The sequence below is a fragment of the Paroedura picta genome, chromosome 18 (genome assembly GCF_049243985.1).
Source record: "Paroedura picta isolate Pp20150507F chromosome 18, Ppicta_v3.0, whole genome shotgun sequence".
Lineage (NCBI taxonomy): Eukaryota > Metazoa > Chordata > Lepidosauria > Squamata > Gekkonidae > Paroedura > Paroedura picta.
In genome coordinates this window covers 14,967,683-14,987,834 of record NC_135386.1, presented here as the reverse complement: position 1 = coordinate 14,987,834, position 20,152 = coordinate 14,967,683, and the positions used below count along the sequence as shown (strand labels likewise).

The 20,152-nt window shown below is 49.0% G+C and overlaps 1 protein-coding gene across 1 annotated transcript; it reads left to right on the top strand.

Annotated features, from left to right (window-relative positions):
* Window positions 1–1,480: 1,480 nt before the first annotated feature.
* Window positions 1,481–19,228, top strand: SYNM (synemin). Its single transcript, XM_077318385.1, has 4 exons — window positions 1,481–2,308; window positions 6,842–6,966; window positions 11,216–11,289; window positions 12,146–19,228. The coding sequence occupies exons 1-4, from the start codon at window positions 1,535–1,537 to the stop codon at window positions 16,111–16,113; spliced, it is 4,941 nt and encodes a 1,646-aa protein (XP_077174500.1). The 5' UTR covers window positions 1,481–1,534; the 3' UTR covers window positions 16,114–19,228.
* Window positions 19,229–20,152: the final 924 nt, after the last annotated feature.

Below are 20,152 nucleotides of genomic sequence, written 5' to 3'. Positions count from 1 at the left end.
GCCCACATGACATCCATGGACTACAATTCCCATGAGCCAGAGGCTCATATCCTACCACATTTGTTAATCTACTTGAAATATAATCAGGCAAGAAATGTTCTCATGGTGTAGAGCAGGGGTAGTCAAACTGCGGCCCTCCAGATGTCCATGGACTACAATTCCCAGGAGCCCCTGCCAGCGAATGCATTCGCTGGCAGGGGCTCCTGGGAATTGTAGTCCATGGACATCTGGAGGGCCGCAGTTTGACTACCCCTGGTGTAGAGAGTCCAGGCTGTAAGCTTTTGGTCTCCAATTATCTCATTCATCTGTGTTCATTTATTTTGCTGAAGCATCTGAGTCAGCAATACTTTGCTATACAAATTTAAAGGGAGATGAGTCACCAATTCTCACCCCTTCATTCACCTCATGATCTTCTACATATTATAATCTGCATACATGTATGTCCCAAGACGACAAATTTAAAGATGTGCCTTTGCAGGAAGCCAGAGAGATCAAAGTTATTTTAAAAGATTAACAAATACCATAAGATATGAACACATGGGCTTTACACAGTTAGTAAGTTCCATCTTGACATTTCTTCTAACAGTTACTCTGATGTTACAGAGAGAGCACATTGAAGGAATATACTGAATTTATTAATACCACTTTGTGGAGTATGGGTACATTTCCGATTATTATTTGCTACATGTTATACTAATAAGGATTTGTTGTTGTTGTTAGGTGCAAAGTCGTGTCCGACCCATCGCGACCCCATGGACAATGATCCTCCAGGCCTTCCTTTCCTCTACCATTCCCCTGAGTCCATTTAAGTTTGCACCGACTGCTTCAGGGACTCCATCCAGCCATTCTCTGTCGTCCCCTTCTTCTTTTGCCCTCAATCGCTCCCAGCATTAGGCTCTTCTCCAGGGAGTCCTTCCTTCTCATGAGATGGCCAAAGTATTTGAGCTTCATCTTCAGGATCTGGCCTTCTAAGGAGCAGTCAGGGTTGATCTCCTCTAGGACTGACCGGTTTGTTCGCCTTGCAGTCCAAGGGACTCGCAAGAGTCTTCTCCAGCACCAGAGTTCAAAAGCTTCAATTCTTTGACGCTCGGCCTTCCTTATGGTCCAACTTTCGCAGCCATACATTGCAACTGGGAAGACCATAGCCTGGACTAGACGCACTTTTGTCGGCAGGATATTGATAAGGATATTTTGTGATTTAAGACTCATTTCTGCCACCGAGGAAAGGACTGGAAACGGAGAGCGTTTTGGTGGACTCCCGGTGGAAATTGACTTGACTTGATGTGGGCCACTTTGGATCCCCCTTGGAGAGAAAGCCAAGAAGGGAGAAGCCAAGAAAACCCATCATTTGGGGCAGGCAGCAGAGGCAGGCCCCAGAGCAGAGCCCGGGGCGCGTGTCCAGCAGGGGCCGCTGTCCGGCCGCCTCCTCGGGCCACCCAGCCTCGGCCCCCACTCCCCGCCCAGCCCGGGACAGCCCCAAAGCGGCGCAGCGGAGCGGGCGCGCCAGTGCCGGCCAGCGGCTGGAGGCGCAGCCATGCAGGGCGAGCCGTGGGACGAGGAGGCCGAGCTGCAGGAGCTCAACTGCCGCCTGCGCGCCTACGTGGGCCGGGTGCGGGCGCTGGAGGAGGAGAACCGGCGCCTGGCGCAAGAACTGGCGGCGCAGCGCGGCCAGCAACGGCAGCCTGCAGTGGCGGTGGCGGCAGAGCAGGAGGTGGCCGAGCTGCGGCTGGCGGTGGCCGAGCTGAGCCGGGCCGGCGGGGAAGCGGCGCTGGAGCGGGAGGCGCTGCGGTGCGAGCGGGCGCGCTTGGAGAGGCTGGCCGCCGAGCTGCAGGAGCTGCGCCGCCGCCGCCTGGAGCCCGAGGCCGCCGAGCTGCGCGGCCACCTGGAGCGCCTGGCCGGGGATTGCGCCGCGCTGGAGGCGCTGCTGGAGCGCCTGGCGGCCGAGCGCGCTCGCCTGCAGGAGGAGCGGCGGCGCTGGCGGCGCCCCCCGGCCAAGCCGCCCGGCCGGCCCGCGGTGCGCCCCAGGCGGCGGCAGGAGGCGGAGGCGCACGGCGCGGCGCTGGAGCTGCGCTGGAGTTGCGCGCACAGCCTGGAGCGCTACGAGGCCGAGGTGCGGGCGCTGGCCGAGCTGGAGGGCCGCCTGGGTAAAGCCGAGGCCGACCGGCTGCGCGCCGCCAACCAGCAGAGCCAGCGGCGGCTCGAGGAGCTGCAGGACCGCGGCGCAGAGCTGGCCGCGCTGGCCGAGCGCCTCGACGGGGAGCGGCGGGCGCAGGCGGAGCGCCACGGCGCAGAGCTGGCCGAGTACGAGGTAGGGCCCGGCCGGGAATGGGAGGATGGGGGTGCGCGGGAGCTTGGCCGTCTTTTTCTCGCCTGAGGTTACAACAGCCTTGTAAGGTGGGCCGCTGGTAGGAGCTCGATGGGGAGAGGCTGCGGGCGTCGCGTTCGAGCCGGCGTGGGGTGGCGATTCAAGAGCGCTGGACAGTCATCTGGAGAACCGGGTGAGAGTCCCACAGCCAGCCGGGGGAACTTGGGTTTTCACAGTTCTCTCAGAGCTCCCTCAGCCCCATCTACCTCTGTTGTGGGAATAAAGAAGGGAAAGGTGTTCATCAGGGGTGCTAAAATCCTGGGCTGCTTCTGCTTTCCCTGTTCAAACCTTTCTTTTAAAGACAAAGAAGTGTTCCTTGGTGGAAAACGCCTTCAAGAGGCAGGGAACAGATGATGGGGCTTTCCAGGCAAGAGAAGAACAGAGCTGGTTTATGATTGCCTCCTGGGTCATCTAGTCCAACCCCCTGCACTCTGCAGGACACTCACACTCCAATCGCTCATCCACTGTCACCTGCCACCCCCTTGAACCTTTCCGGAATCAGCCTCTCCCTCTCCGTCAGATGGCTATCTGGCCTCTGTTTAAACATTTCCAAAGATGGAGAACCCACCACCTCCCGAGGAAGCCTGTTCCACTGAGAAACTGCTCTGACTGTCAGGAACGTCTTCCGGATGTTTAGACAGAATTTCTTTTGAACTAATTTCATCCCATCGGTTCTGGTCCATCCCTCCAGGGCAAGAGAGAACAACTCTGCTCTATATGGCACCCTTTAAATACTTGAAGATGGTTATCAAATCACTTCTCAGTCGCCTTCTCTCCAGGCTAAACAGGCCAAGCTCCCCCAACCTTTCTTCATATGTCTTGGTCTCCAAACCCCTCACCATCTTTGTTGCCCTCCTCTGGACAGGCTCCAGTTTGTCTACATCCCCCTTCAACTGGGGTGCCCAAAACTGATCACAGGACTCCCAAGTGAGGCCGAACCAGAGCAGAGCAAAGAGTTGGGAGGGACCTCCAGGGTCATCTAGTCCAACCCCCTGCAGAATGCAGGAAATTCACAATTACAAACCCTCTCCAATTACAAACTTACCCTGCTTAATTCCCAGGAACTGCCTGAGCCATCTAGGTCAGGACAGGTATCCCTTAGTTATAAAATATTCCCGGATGAGATATGTTCAGAAGCCACTCAACTATACAGGCAGCCTAAGCTCCTGCCCAAGGCAGCCCTCTCTAAATCACACCAGAAGACCCCCGTGGGGCCAAGGTAGCCTGAAGTCTTGAGCTGACCGCTTAAGCACCTGGCCCCTCTGAGGTTACTCCAGTTCAATCCAACCTACGAGTAAAGCCCTTTCTCTCTCTTCTCCATGGGCCTAATCACTATTGTTTTGAGCTTATTCATCCCGCCCGAAAATTTCTCTTGTTTGTGCTCAGTTCATTGTTGGCTTCATTGCTGGCCAAGATTCCGGAGGCCGTGGGGGCATTACAAAGAGCCCAGATTTGGCACGCCTGGGTGGTCAAAATCCGTTTTGGCCTCGGTGGTTTGCCAAGGTGGCACATTTTGACTGAACTCGACGGCCCCCTTTTGAAGTATGACAAAGGCCAGGTGATCAAAAGACCATGCTTACCTGTGATTATCACCAAGAATGGTTTGTGGGTTGCATTCGGCTTTAAACAGCATAACCTTTCTTATTCAGAAAACTACCAGGAGAATAGTTCAGTCAATAGGTTTCCCCACAGGGAAAGAAAAGAATGCCAATATCTACAGATAGGTACCTGGGGCTCTGGGGCTGGTAAACAAGCAGGAATAGAGCAGGTATCCTGTGTTAGTAGCTGTGAGGTAGGGCTGCCAATCTGGAGATCTCCTATTATTACAGCTGATGATCTTCAGGTGGTAGAAATCAGTTCCTCTGGAGAAATTGGCTGCTTTAGGAGGTCAGCTCTGTGACATTGTACCTCATTGAAGTCCCCAGCTCTGCTCCCCAAATCTCCAGGTGTACCTCAGCTGGCAGCCCTCTTGTATCCCGAGAGGCAGGCCCACCTTATTTGACTAGGTTGAGAGTCTTGGGTTGAAGGAGAAGTTGCAGAAGGAATTGCCTTTTCTCTCCTTGGCCGAAATAGACTTTCATCTGAGCAACTCTCTCTGTGTTTGTTTGTTTTGGTGTGTGTGAAAAATTGTAACTCTGGTAAAGCTCAGCTCTCCTTTTTTCATAAACGACCAATATTACATTCCTTGTTGTATCCGACCATGCACCAAGCCATGAGCCCTTCTTAGGAAGAGACAATAACCTTATCTGTTGGTCTGAAGCAGCACAAGAGTCCAGGGGCACCTTTCCCCCTTCTCCTCCACCCCCTCCCTGGAAGAATCACCGGGGAATTTGGGACCAACTGCAATGAAGACTCCTGAACCCAGCGTTTCTGAAAGAGAAACCACAAGAGCTAGTTCAGTTGGCATTTGAGCACAGTGTGTCACGCAGTTATTCACCTCCAGCCAAGCAGAAGGAGACCAAATATTTTTGGTGTACAAAGCTGGTTCCCCTGACTTCTCAGTGAATTAAACAATGAATTGAACGAGGCAACTGGGGATCTATGGAGCCGGTGGGTCTGGAAGCAGACCCAGCCCTAAGCGGAGAGGGTTGGAGTGCAAAGAAGGGACGTGTGCTTTCTTAGTACTGGGGGAGCCAGGGGTGGCCAAACTGTGGCTCTCCAGCTGTCCATAGACTACAGTACCCATGAGCCCTCTCCCAACTCTGCAGATGAAGCCTCAAGACTTGCCAGCCACAGAGATTTCAACAACCGTTGAGTCACAAACTGCGGTTTGGAAGCCTCTAGTTCGGCATGATGACCCCAAGAAGGAACTAATACATGATCATGGAAAGGGTGGATCAGAGAAGCAAACCAGGGTCCTCAACCAGGGTTTTCTGGTTGTACATCGGGAAACTGGGACCAATGTTTTGGGTTGAAATATACTTTAGCTTGAGCGGTCCGAGTTCTACCACTTTCTTTTTTAAGTGTGTGTTTATCTGAAAGCCGTGTTCCAGTGAGGGGATGTGTTGCCCCAGAGCAGTCATTCTCAACTAGGGTTACTAGTAACCTCAGGGTTACTCCAGAGTCCCAGAGGGGTCACTCCAGTTGGGGGGGTGAGGAATCAGGAAGACAGGCTTCTGCTCATCTCTCTGGTCTGCAATGGCCTTGTTGAATTCACACACAGTGGGGAAGGAGTGGGAGGGAACAGCTGGATCTGCTGCACTCCCCTATTCGCTCCTCCCATTTCCTCCCCCCTCAGAATTTATTCTTAGAGCCCTGCCTGCCGAAAACAGCTGGAGGAAAGCTGTTGCAAGCACAGGGGTGCAGATATTCCAGCAGGAGAGAACTGTGTCCGTTGTCAGTCTACCCTCCAAAGCAGCCCTTTTCTCCAGGGGAACTGATCTCATCTGGAGATGGGCAGTAATTCCAGGGGATCCCCAGGCCCCACCTGGAGGCTGGCATCCCTAGCCGAGAGCTACTCCACCTGGATCCAGTGCAAGGACTGTGCACAACCTGCACAAGGATTTCTTTCTTCCCAGGTTTCCCTTTGCTCTGGCAGCCATTTCTGACCCTGGAGAAATATATGTTCAGGTCTTGCTAGGGTTGCCAGCCTCCAGGTGGTACCTGGATAGTTCCCAAAGTTACAAGTGATCTCCAGATCACACCGATCATTCCTCCTGAGGAGAATCGCTGCATTGCATGGTGGGCTTTATGACAGTGGAGATGAACACTTCCGTGTTTTGCTCAGGCAAGGCACTGCACACACAAAAATGAAACTAACTTCTTATTTAACAAGCCTGTTGTTTTATGAGTGATGCCATGCATGCTGTGAACATGTGACCTCTGGGGGTGTGACAGGGAGGAGTGGCCAGCTGGTAAAACTTCCAGCATTATTTGAAGCCAGAAAATCCCTGGTCCCTGGGAGGTGGTCCCTGGCCTCTGGGAGGTCCGCCTGGCCTCGGCCAGTGCCAGGGCTTTTTCGGCCCTGGCCCCTGCTTGGTGGAAAGAGCTCCTTGAAGAGCTGAGGGTCTTGCCGGAAGTTGGTCAGTTCCGCAGGGCCTGCAAGATGGAGCTCTTCTGCCAGGCTTTTGGTTGAGGCTGGGCCAACAAAAGATCTAGCACCCCCTCCCCCTCTGAAATCTTCCCCCTGTTACCATCGCCCTAGGGACTTGGCAGATTGGTGGAATGATGGAGGTGGGAAGGCTAGGCTAGGGTGGAGTGGGTTGGTGGAGCTGTTTTATTGTTTTAATTTGTATTTTATTGACGATAGCTGCTGCGAGATGGAAGGTTTGTGAGCAGTGGCATATAAATGTACTTATAAATAAATAAATATTTCAGGGGGTTACTCCCTGGTCAGAAGGTTGAAAAAGGCATCTTGGTCCTCCACTTGGACCAGTCACTTCATCTGTGGGATCCTGCCCTTGACTTGATTTCAAGCGATCCACCGTCCGGTTGTGCTTCCGATGAAGGGTGACAGCCTTTGTCGTTTTGGTTTAGATGATCATTGAAGCCCTGGAAGAAGAACGGCGGTTCCTGACCATGTCTATCGCCGAGTACTTAAGGGACTACCATGACCTCCTGCAGGTGAAAGCCAGCCTCAGCCTCGAAATTGCAACTTACAGGTAAGGGTCAAGAATTCAGCATTCCCTTAGAAAGTATTTGATGCCTCTCTTAAAACTGCAAGAGGAGCAGAAGAGCATAAGGAGAAGGTGATGGTCCCTCTCCCACATGGGTTAGCCCTTGTTTTTTATACTGTCCTGGCCTCTGAACTTCTGGTTCTCTTTGTCCACGACTCTGACACATCAAGAAATCTTTGGTGCATTTACGTCCCTCCGTCCTTTTCGGTATTTCTTTCTCCCGACACTAGCATCACTCTTTATTAAATACTCCATCAATCTTTCACCTTTCCTGTATAGTTTTTGGCTTCCTCCCTTTAAACTTTGAGAACCAGGATTATGTGTACACAAGCAGAGGATTCTGCAGTGACCTACAGGGGACCTCTCATTTTCTGGTATAGCCCTCTCCTCCATAAGGCTGTCCATAAGGCCATCTGTGGTTCGGGCCCTGCGTATCTGAGAGACCGCCTCTCTGTCTATACCCCATAAGAGTTTTCCACTTTGCTAATATCAACCAGCTGGTGGTCTCAAGGAAGTACGCTTGGCCTCAACCAGGGTCAGGACATTTTCTATCCTGGCCCCAACCTGGTGAAATGAGCTCCCGGAGCAGATCTGGACCCTGTTGGAGCTGGCACAGTTCCGCAGGGCCTGCAAGACGGAGCTCTCCCGCCAGACTTTTGCCTGAGGCCACGCAAATAACATCTATTGCCCCCCCATCAAAGGTGACCCCCCCCCCGGACTGTAGACTCACTTTGGTAAAACAGAAGGTGATTGATACCGTGAACTCTAATGTCTGAATTGCTTATTATAAAGACTGGTTTTAGAATGTTTATTTGTATTTAAATGTCGTATTTATGTGTTTTAATGTACACGGCGGGATCGCTGGGAAGCTGGCATAGAAAACAAACAAGCAAACAAAAACAAACAATACTATTGGAGATTGTTACCCTAGAATTTCACTCCTGAACCATTGAACCTTCAGGAAAGGGCAGGGTGTATATATGTGTGTTTGTGTGTATGTTGTATATTTGTGTGTGTTTATAAAATTATTTAAATATATAAAATAAAACTGGCAGGGGTGGTTGTTTTTCCTGTTTTTACCAGATGCAGCCTCCTAGCAGCCATGAGAACTAGAACCATTCTTCCCTTTTAGTTCTTTCCATTATTTATCTGCCGCAGGTTGTTACAGCAGGGTGCGGGAAGAAGTAAAAAACAGCGGGAACAAGTGGGGGGGGGGGGAGAATGACTCGTAAACAAATATTCGCAGCAGCAAGGGCTTTCAAAGGACAACATCCCACCGCTAGAACAGGATCCTGCAGGGCTAAAATAGCGATATAAAGTTTCCGGTTTGCTCCCCAGGGCAGGTCCATGCAGCTGGCTTTATTCGCCTCCCACTCGGCGGGGTTTGTGTGAATTTTCGGCTGGGTTCGTAGCAGTTCCTGCTTCCGCCCCCCCTCCCAACTCCTGCCCTCGGCTGAGGAAATGGGCTTTGCATCCCGGGAATATGCACACAGGACCCCCCCCCCCCATGACTACATGGAGAAAAGACCTCGGGCCCATCCCAAGCTAAGCCAGCGTCTCCATCTACCTGTCTCCCTCCTTTCTTTTCTTTAAGTGAGACTTCTGCCTTTCCCAAGCAGCTTGTTTCCGGCCGTCCTGTTCCAGGAGGCGGCATGCTGCCCAATGTGCTTGCCCTTTGCCTTATACAGTGCCTGGCTGGGGACTTTGTTTTTAGTGACTTCACGGCGTTGCTGGGGCAACGGAGCAAACGGTTGCTTTATCGGTAGCCAAAAATCCCCACTCAAACTAACCCGCATTCCTCCTTTCCGTCATCATTGCAGTTAACGCTTTCGGAGACTCGCTGCGGGGGTCTTAGCAGCACACGGAGTGCTTAAGGGGGAAACCGGGGAAGGGCAGGACCGGCTGGGTCGTTCCAGACTCATGGGGAGAACGAAGAAATGGCAGGCAAAGGCCAAAAGTCACCAAATAGCAAGCTGGTTTTGAGACGCCTGGAACTCTTCCTTGGGCCAGGCAAAGCCGGTGTGGGGTAGTGGTCAGAAATTGGACTCGGATCTAGGTGCAAAACCTCACTCCGCAATGGAAGCTGGCCGGGCAGCCTATGCTCTCAGCCTTGCCTACCTTACAGGGTTGTTTGCAAGGATAGAATGCCGAAGGGTGGAATGTTGTAAGTTTGATTTGGGGTCCCCACAGGGGGGGAAATGAGCTATATTGAAATGTTAATTTTATATGCTATTAAAGGCTTGTTGGTTGTTGTTGAAATGTTAATTTTTTGTAAATAAAGGGAACGTGGAAGTCTATTGGAGGCGTAGTCGGAGGGTCTAATTGCAGGATACCTGGGTGCCTCCTCTCCAGGTTACATTAACAGAGGTAGTTGGGCAGAGACATACAAGCTTCTTCGTAGGAACGGTCATTGCACAAACCAGCCCTATTTGAAACCAACTGACTGTCTAGTTCTCATGATTGTGAAGATTATCCGGAGTGTAGTTTTCAAGGTACTGATATTGTCCAGTGATAGTAGGTGGTTAAACCCCCGCCAGTTTTGACTGTCTTCCTAACTAACTGAGGAGTGGGAAGGCAGCATGGTTAAGCCCAATCTAAGAAGCTAAGCAGGGCTACTAGTTAGATGAGGGACCACCAAGGAAGACTCTGCAGAGGAAGGCCATGGCCAACCAACTCTGCTTCTCACTGGTCTTGGAAGAACCTTGATGGGGTCACCATAAGGGTTGGATGGGGGCCCACCAAGGAAGACTCTGTAGAGGAAGGCTGTGGCCACCCACCTCTGCTTCTCACTTGCCATGAAAGGCCTTTGCTGGGGTCGCCTTAAGTGGGTTGTAACTTCCCAGCACTTAAGCACATAATTAACTCCGTCTTGGCTTGCTTTTAAGAACATCAAGTAGAATTGCTTATCTTGGAGTTTCAAAACTGTATCAGGCCCATCCAGCTGTGCTTCTGACACGTTATCAGTTCAAAACATTTGGCACAGTGGAATTCACAGTGTTGTATTAGTAACGTAACAGCTTAACACTCCAACATCGAAAGCCGTGTAAAACTCTTTATTACGACACACTCACATCCCAGCGCAAAATGTGGAAGCTTTTGTGTTTCCGCAAAATATCCCATCTGGATGGATTTGGTTTTTTTATATATATTTTATTCATTTATTATATTTATATACTGCCCTCCCTTGCATCTCAGGTTGGTTGGCATAGAATGTAGGAATAAGTACAGTGCAGCAAATAACTTCATAGTAACAGTAGTTTCAGCAGTCTATAACAAAGTTCTAACCCAAAGTTCTAACCCTTCCATACAACAGTTCTATTAACGGTGACTGTGTTGTCAACTACAGACTCATAGGCTGGTCGGTTTGGGGATCAATTCATGGAGGAGGGGGAGGTTCTGGGAGGTCCAGCAGATGTTGGTTTGGTCGACCTCAACCAAATGCCTGGCGGAAGAGCTCCATTTTGCAGGCCCTGCAGAACTGCGTCAGCTCAGGCAGGGCCCTGATCTCTTTGGGGATCTTGGGCCAGTCACAGCCCTGATAAGTGCTGTTCTCACAGAACAGTCCTGTCAGAGCTGTCTCAGCAACCCCCCCCCCTCCACCTCACAGGGTGTCTGTTGTAGGGAGAGGAAGGGAACGTGAGAGTGAGCTGCTTTGAGAGGGTATAAAAGCCAACTCTTCTTCTTCATGCAGAGGGGTAGCCACGTTAGTCTGCTGAAGCAAAATGTAAAGTCCTGTGCCACCTACAAGGTTTAAAATAAAACTGGAAAACATTCACATTGGTAGCAGTTGTTCTTTCGGCATGGCAGAGAGTCTCTTGCCAGAGTGTTCACAAACCAAGTGGGGCACAGTCCAAGAGGAAGAGCCTGATAATAGATAGTAATAAATAAATGTATATTCAGTTTTCTTTTCGTCAGGGGGTAGGTACACTTCTAATATGTCTGAGTTTATAAAGATCCCCACTTGGTCCTGAATATTTTGGAACCTCCCTGTTTTCCTGCATGAAGGAAATGTTCCTTCGTGTTTAATTCATTTTCAGACTTCTCCTAATCTGGAACTGGGTGGGAGTTCAGACTTCCTTCAGCCGCAATTGAAGTGCAACATCTGTTATTCCCTCGTTATTAAAAAATTCTCTGTCCCACCCGTTAACCCCAGGAGACCAGGACTATTACATTTTTCCTCTGTGTGAAATATCTCCTCCCACAGACCTCAAAACTTGTTTTTTCTGCTTCGCAGGGCCTTGTTAGAAGGGGAGGACAGCCAGTGGATTCTCATGTGGGAAGAAGAGCACGGAAGAAAAGTGCCCCAAGGTATGGATTGTTAACTTTGGGAACGATGCTGTGTTTTCAGGCTCAGGAGAAAGGAAGCACCTATCTAAGTCTTCACCTGCAGCCCTTGGGTTTGTCATTCTGAGCGTGATATAGAAAAAGTGGGCACAGAGAGATATTTTTTCCCCTTCCCTTTCCTAGAACAGGAGAACCTGGACACCTGGTGAAGACAACTGGCAGTAGATTCGGGATGGAAAAACGGTGGCTTTCTTTACATGATACGCGGTTTGCTTAATTAAATTCTTTACCGCAAGACAAGCCCTTGGCTGCTTTAAAGGGAGCTGTAGCTAGAGTTGTTAACCACAAGCAAGTTTGGAGTCAGGATAGCTTCTGAAAACCTGTTGCTGAGGGATAAACGAGAGGGGAAGGGATCCTGTTTTGTGGAAACAACCAGATGCTGGGCTCTCAATGCCACCGTGGGCAAGAGGCTTCTCGTTCTCCTTCTCCTTCTGGTTTAGACTTAGCAGGTGGGAAGAAGGTCTCCCTTGTAATGGCTGCTAATAATTCTGAATGGAGTATTTGTGTATAACTGTTGCATCATTCTGCAAGCATTCGCTGGCTTGTTGCTTTGCAGGTGCAGATCCTGCCAACTTTGGTGGTATTGGCAGTCAAGGGTCTCCTTCTGCAGTGTGACGAAACAAAAAACCCCGTGATTAGATAACTGTCCGTGTTCGTCGCCCATATTTTGTGGAGATAAGCAGGAACGGAAGTACTTGGCTTTGGCTTTAGGCTGAGTTCAACAACCCCATCAAGTCAACTGTGTTTTATTATGTTCATAAGTCACTTAAGTACACTGCGTTAAGAGGTATGATTTTCATTTCTCTTTATCTGCTGGCAGGCGTCCGAGACATGCTTCACGAGTATAGCAACCGCTACGCAGCTCATCGACAAGAGAAAGGCAACAGAGCTCTCCCCGCAATCAAAAATGTTGACACAAGATATAAAATGGCAATGGCAAACATGAGCAGCTCTGCAGTTTATTCATCTCAGACGAGACCTGGCAGAATTCAGGCAGCTACTCCTGGAAGAACGTTCAAGAGAGATGCCGTCTGGCGCGAATCTCATCCTCCGGCCACTTTTGTGAAGGACGCGACCCATCGGAGAACCGTGACAGACCAGAGGCAGGTCCGAACTTTTACTCCCTCTTCCGTCATTACCAGAGAGAGTCAAGTTTGGCGAAGAACGTTGCCCGAAACAAAGAAAATGGATGCTGGGAGAACCACATCTTTTCCAAAAGACTCACTGGAAGTCCGAAAAGATACGAAGGTTGAGAACGTGAGGCCCAAAATAGTGGGGGCGCCTACTATATCTCATGGCCTAAATGCTGTTTCTAAAGAAACAAAATACGAGAGAACCCAAGAAGGGGCTGATGCTCAACCAAATGAGCCAATCAAGGAAGTTAAGCCAACAAAACCTTTTTGGTTACAAGAAAGAGATGAAAAGGAAAGATCGGTCAGGGAGGCAACTGATGCTGTCCAGGCAAAGATGGAAAAGAATTTGACTGGAGTTGAAACAACGGTTAACTTTCAAAAGAAGGTGGAAATGCAGCATGGGACAGAGAAGGGAAAGCATGCCATGAACGAATTGAGCACCAGTGATCGTGGAAAGGAAAGCAAAGTGGCAGAAGAAAAAACTCCCAAGAATGAACAATATGTGAAATGGGAAGAGCGCATCAGGGTGGATACATCAGGACAAGATTTGCCATCCGATAAAATGATGGATAAAAGTAGCTTGGTCCAACAGGAGGAAACTGTGACAGCACACAGCAGGCAATCTGTCGAGATACCTGTCTTTTCTGAAGTGGGTAATCAAAGCCGGTTGTTTCAAGAGAACAGTGCAGAAATAAAATTTCAAGGCCTGAAACCTCCGTTAGGTACACCCAAAGATGAAGCCACACCTGATTCCTCTAAAAATATTCCAGAGAGGGGATTAAACCAAGACAGAGCACATGAAGGAGGAAGCCCTAAAATAGATTCTTTACTGACAGAAAGCATAGCAGAAAATATCGTTTCTGACATTCTTAAAGGTATTGTGCAGAAACCTTCGGATTTGGGACTTCCCACAGATACCAAGTTCACCTTCTCTGAAAAGAAAGCTTTTGAGGACGGGAACACGAGGGCGGAGGTCACCGTACAGTCTACCGTTCAACAAGACCTGAACATTTCGGAAGAGTTTGATCTGGGACGTTTCTTAAAAAAAGAAGCTGAAGGGTTGGGAGACGCTAAGGGGGCTTTATCTGAAGCTGTATTAGAAGAGATCGTAAATGCAAGCTTGACAGGAAGGGAGGGCCAAGGAAAAAGAACGGTCCAAGTGGAGATAGTCGAGGAGCCATTAGGATCTCCTACTGATGAAAGAACAGAATTACCAACACCCTTTGAAGTAGAAGAGGCAGAAGATACATTACCCTGGATGGCAGGACATCTGTATTACGGGGGCGAAGAGAAGGTTACCGCAAGTTCTGCTGGACACCTTAAACAACAGCAACCCAGTGTGATTGTGTCTCATGTAGAAGAAGTCTCTGAGGGAGACGATGTCGTGGACGAAGAAAAATATTTTGTATCAACTCCCGAAGAACACCCCTTGACTCATGAGAAAGGGGACAGCTCCGTCTACGGTCAAATCCATATTGAAGAAGAATCGACAATTAAGTATTCGTGGCAAGATGAATTTCTTCAGGGAGCTCAGAAGAGGGGAGATGAAGGCATGGGTTCCCCGGAAATTATTTATCAAGTGATGGGGGGAGACGAAAGCGCCTTCGTTTCGAAGGACGAGCCAAGAGCCGAGCAGGTGGCCCACGTCGAATCCACCGTCATCGAGAGAGAGATTAAAATACCACACGAATTTCAGACGTCGATAAAGAGTCTGTTTTCGGAGGAGTCAAAAGACCCTAAACACCAGCTGAAGGAAGCGTTGGAAACCCTTGAGGACAGCCTTCCGGAAAGCGTCAAATATGAGCTCTCGGCACTGACTAAAGAAGGCCAAGCTGATTCAAGCAGTTTGGAAGTCGATATTAAAAAAGTGGAGCAGACCAAGAAAGGGGGCTTGGTTACTATTGTTGCAGAAGTCAGTCTGTCTGAGACGCTCGATTCCGACCAGTTTAACACAGCGTATCTTGGGGAGGGCCTTGCCACAGAGAAAGAGTCCCCAACACGGATCTCCGCTGCATATACCTTTGATGAACACAGGAAGCCAGAGCCGGAAAACTACAGTGGTGGTAGAAATAAACCTGGAATAATAGAAGTTTCTTCCACACCGTGGGCTACGGAAGCAGTTTCTAGCTCGACTAAATGGAGCAGCAGCGATGGCGTGCAATACAATACTAGCGAACGCGTTGTCAGCGAAGGCCCCGTTTTCAAAAGTTTGGGACTTGACGACAAAAGCGACCTATCTGCCACACAAGGGTTGTTTGATAGCAGCCGATCTGTACGGCAGATTGTCGTCGGCCCCACTGAAATCCGCAGAACTGAGCAAGTTCTTCATGAAGGCCCCATTCCAGAAACTCTGGAGTTTGGTACAGGGGGCATTGAGGCAGGAGTAACAACCAGCATCAGCCGATCCGTGCAAGGGTTCACGCGTGGCCCTGAAGAGATTCGGACAGCCGAAGAAATAACGTACAGAGGGCCTGCTCGTGGCAGAGTGGAAGTGAGTAGTCCTGAAAGCTCTGCTCCGGTACAGTATTTTACTGATAGCAGGTCCAGTAAGCAGGTCACGTTGGGCTCAAAGCAAGTCATTGAAGAAATAATTTTCGAGAGGCCAACTTCTGACTCGTCACCAGACGATAATAGCTTTTTGCTCCCTCAAGCGAGAGGGACAGCAGAAACCAGCAGATCCATCCGGCACATTCGAATAGATCCGAAAGAGGCACGGATTCAGCAAGTTGCTCATGAAGGACCTTTCTCTGGAACTGGGGAGGACGCTATTTCAATCGAGGAGTCGGTGAGGCAAATTAAGGTAGGGCAGAAAGAAACCCCGATCACAGGCCAAGCCACACATGAAGAATCTTCTCCTCGGATGACCGAACTGAGTCATGATCCAGGCTGGCTTTTCAAAGAAGGGACGCTGGATTCTAACGCAACCGTCAGACACTTTAAGTTAGCTCCCAAGGAATCGGTGACAGCAGAGCAAATAGTTTTCAAAGGTCCCATCGCTGAACAGCACTTGGCGTTCAGTGAATCTGGACAAAGGTTCTCTTCCGAAGGGTCACTAAGACACGTGACATTGGGGCAGACGGAAATTTGGAGCGGCGAACGGGTTGCGTACCAAGGTTCCGTCTCCGAATCTTCCAGCATCAGTTCTGCGGGGGAAGACACTTTGGAAATGGAATGGCCCGGCGAGGTCAGCCGCTCGGTCAGGCACATCAGACTCGGCCCTGCCGAAACTCACACAGAGCAGATCGTATTCCGAGGTCCTATTTCTGAGAAAACCCCAAAGGTCGGTGTCGTGGAGCTCTCTCCGACGGACGGGCCACCGGAGAGCCACTCTCTTGGACACATAAAGGTAGGACCGAAGGAAACATCCTTTACTTTTCAGATGGATATCAGCAGCGTAGCAGGAGGTGGGCAAGGAGCAAAAATCCTGTTGTCGGACACGAAGGATGCCCACCCGGCCGAGGACACAGCCGAGGGGAGCGAGGGAGATGCCGAAAGTGAACAAAGATCAGAGCGGTCTGCGTTTGATCAAACGATTCAGCTGCAAAGGATGGTCGACCACCGGTCCGTGGTCTCTGACGAGACGAAAATTGCTCTTCTCTATCTGAATGAAAATGAAGAGCAGGAGGAGGAGGAGGAAGATGGACCCTGGTTCTGAGAATAGGGCTTTTATACAATGTTTACTTAGGGTGATTGACGATACGGCGGAATTTTTCAAAAAACGGGACTCCTTCCTAATGTATCCGTTAACGGGAAAAGGTTTGGAATATATTTTCTGGCACAACAGTGTACTCATATATTTTGCAGGGTCCCTCAACAGCATTTAGGATGTCTGGTTAACGCTGCAAAGTCTGAAATACTGTCCTTAAAAAAAGAATGGCTCCCCTTTCTCAGATTGTATTTAAGTATACCTTTAACAAACATCAGATCCCTTTCAGCTTTAAAGCAGCAAGTTGAAGAAACAAAGGGATGACTCTAGAGCAGGGGTGGCCAGGCTGTGGTTCTCCAGATGTCCATGGACTACAATTACCATGAGCCCCTGGCAGGGGCTCATGGTAATTGTAGTCCATGGACATCTGGAGAGCCAGAGTTTAGCCACTCCTGCTCTAGGGTCCTGGCTCAGAAACCCATTCAATATATATTAATCCATTGTTACGTCCATTGGGATGGATTTGAAACGAGCCCTGAGCTACATCCCAAGCTATGCAGACAGGCTGATGCCCTCAACTCACGGATACCTTCTTAGGATAACAGACTATACATGCAAAGCAGCTGCATACCGGAAATGTAGCCTGCTCTCTTTGCAGCTCCCCAGCATCTCAGGTAGAGGTTCTTTGATATTACCTTCAACCTGATCCTTTTAACTAGAGATGCCGGGAATTGAACTTGGGGGGCCTTCTGCCACAGAGTCACAGTTCCTCCCCATTGGGCAAAACCTGCTCTAAATTAAGACCACGGCGATCTCTCATGCCAGCAAACATAACTTTCAGAGGGAAATGACCAAATGAATGCAAGAGAGGAGGAGGAGGAGCATGAAGGCTGGTTAGAAGGCTTTTGAGGGGGGAGGGAACCTAATTTTCAACACGTGTGCCTTCGTTTTCTAGCTTCTTCACCAGTGTGATTGCAGTGAACAAATTGTAGCATTAATAGTAATAAGAGTTTGATGCAGCGGTGGCAGAAGCGTGGCTCTCCAGATGTCCATGGACTACAATTCCCATGAGCCCCTGCCAGTGGCAGGGGCTCATGGGAACTGTAGTCCATGGACATCTGGAGAGCCGCAGTTTGGCCACCCGGTCACCACCTTAATGCTAGCATTGCTGTTGCATCCTTAGCCTCAGCCTGATAAAAGAATTGGGGGTCAGCAGCAAAACCTGACCTATTCATCTCCCTTTCCTTGGGCAAGTGGAGTTGGCAGCCAGGGTAGAAGGAGCAGGTCAGGTTCTGTCAAAGTCATGGGAGCAGGGCCAGTAAAAAGGGAGCATCCTCCTTCGAAGCGCCTCTCACCAAGCATTTTTTACACAGTTTCGGTTCATTGCCGTGAAACTGTGGCACAACCAGCTCTAGCAAGGTCCACCATGAATCGTGTGTTCTGAGAGCATTTTGTCTCCAGCTCCCAGAAAGAAGGCCTGTAGTTTCAATAAGGGGTGTTAGAGCATTGTTTTTTTTCCCCTTCTTTTTAATACACAAAGTTAAACCTAAGCGGCTGCCATGTATGCCGGCCAGCAAATGCATGCAATTAGACCAGGGGGAGCTTGAAGCGTGAATGATTTCATTTGTATTCCTGATCACGTTGATTTGCAAGAAGCATCAAGATGCACTTGGAATATGTAAGCTCACGTTTATGATTTGTGGTAGCAGGGGAGCAAAAAGGTTCCAAACACAAGATAGCATGGGTTTCTCCCATGAATATTTTATCCCATTTCAAATACTTCTAAGAGTTATTGGGAAATCGAGACGCAAGCTTTTTGACGTGCCAAGGAAGCTGGCCATGCTTGTAACCATCTCAAGGTGCCTTATGCAGGGTCAAAGCCACTGTGCCGTAATGGTTAGGGTGTCAAACTAGAATTTGGAAGCCCCAGTTTGCATCTCTACTGCCATGGAAGCTTGCTGGGCGACCTTTGGTGAAATGAACACATCTACACCATCTAACCTACCTCACAGGGTTGTGGAGGAGGGGAGAACGTATTCCACTTGGAGTCCCCATTATGGAAAAAAGTTGGGTATTAATGAAAAATAACTAAAACCCAGTGGTCTTTTCCAGTTCCTTGTTCCCTGCTTTGATTGGCAGTGGTTCTCCAAAGCTTTCGATCGAGACTTGTTTTCATCCTAGATCCCTTAACTAGACGTTCCAGGATTTGAACTCGGGACCCCTGTGCATGCAGTTCATGTTCTCTGCTCCTGAGCTATAGTTCCTTCCGCACAGGTGGTGGATTTTTCACTTGGATGCTTGAAGCCAGATAACGCTGTTGTGTAAACGTCTAATTTTAGGTTGATTTCACTATAGATTTTGGGGGTTTTTTTACACCTGTAACACAGTCTGTTTTCACATAACTCTTATCAGCTTGAGCTGGTGCTTATTTTTTATATCTTGAAACAGTACAGCTGACTATGGTCTAAGAGGCCACACATAGATTAAAAATTCTATATTGGTGTATATAATAATGTACGTTTTCCGTTTAATATTTGGGTTCTAAACCACTTGAAGGTAGAAAGGTTAATACTGTCTGGAAAAAAAATGAGTTGGATTCCTTTCATGTATGGAAGATGAATGCAATAGAGTTTGGGGGAAATTGTTTTATTCTATATTTATATGCTTAGGAGTAGGATCACTTTTTCCTCTTTTTGCTGCGATCTTAGCCAAAAAACAGAAGTGCACTTAATACACTTTATAATAAAGCAGGTCCCAATCCAGTTTAGTCATAGTAAGAGTTGCCACTAATATGTTCTCTGTCTTTCGTTGGTACTTGAGTCACAACTATTAGCTGGACTGGGGGATTTGGTCTTGAAAGTCTTTCTGAGTAAGTGCGGTGCTGAGGAAATTTTATTAGAGTTCTGTGTGAGAAAGGCAACCCTTAATAGACTGTAGATTGCTAGAGTAGGTGTTTTCAAAGGCTGCAGACAGGTTGAAATGCAGTGGGTTATTGTGGGGTGGGATTTAATTGGCCGTTTTCACCCCGGTCAATTAACGATGGCGTGTGTGTATTTCCTGTAATGGTTTAATCTGTTGTGAATTTGCACTTTTTCCTCTGTCAAGTATTAAACATTGGCAATTAGTGCGGCTTCCCCCCCTGTCTTTTTGTAAGTATGGGGTTGTTTTCAAGGAGATCAATTACGGAACAAAATGTGGGGTCTGTCTTTTTATGCTCTGAAAAAAGGGAGGCCAATTTTTCATACATTTAAGAACAGTCGAGCAAAGAGTCACACACATCCAAGGAAACTGATTTCTTCTTCTTCTTCTTCACAGAAATTATAGATGCAGGGGCTTGGGAGTTCCTTCCTGCAAACAGGAAATGGAACAGGTTTTTTCCTGTTTTCCTGCTACTTTTTGTCATGATTAAATGTAGAAGTGCACAAATAGGAGATGTGGCTCTTCTGCACATTTAAGCTGTCTTAGAGCAGGTGGCTCAATTCCTTGCAGCCAGCGATAGCTGAATTGTGACTCTCCAGATGCTGGCAGCGGCTCATGGGAATTGTAGTCCATGAACTTCTGGAGAGCCACAGTTTTGCTATCCCTGCTTGTGGCTCCTCCCTTATCCAGTGTAGCAAATGCGCTCCAGGGCTTGGGGACATCTTTCCCAACCTGGATAGCCAATATTCTTTAACTAGACTGAACATCATGCTTCTGACATGCCAAGCAGGAGTTCTCCCACTGATTTGTCACTCTGATCCCCCTCACTTTGTCCTCTGCTCTGTCTTGTAAGTGCTTGCCTGGGCGAAGCCTTAACGTGCCAGCAAAACAAGAGAATAAATAGCAAAAGGTCACTCATCAGCTGGCCTTCTCTTCCTTTCCCTTTTAAGGAGCCTGGGGAAAGCCGGCTGATTGTTTTAAGACAGCATTTTGTTTTTAAGTACGGAGATAAAAGCGATGCGGAGTCCCATTCCAGCGTGTCACAAACGGGAGGGAATCCACACTCTCAATTCCAAGTACCTTTTTTGGTAACGTCAACGCACTGCAGAACTGGGGCTGGGTGGGGTGC

Excerpts from the sequence above, each read along its gene's own strand:
- SYNM (XM_077318385.1), top strand. The coding sequence starts at position 1,535 with ATGCAGGGCGAGCCGTGGGACGAGGAGGCCGAGCTGCAGGAGCTCAAC. Across the intron at positions 6,967-11,215 it reads CTCGAAATTGCAACTTACAG|GGCCTTGTTAGAAGGGGAGG; the intron begins GTAAGGGTCAAG and ends TCTGCTTCGCAG. Across the intron at positions 11,290-12,145 it reads CGGAAGAAAAGTGCCCCAAG|GCGTCCGAGACATGCTTCAC; the intron begins GTATGGATTGTT and ends ATCTGCTGGCAG.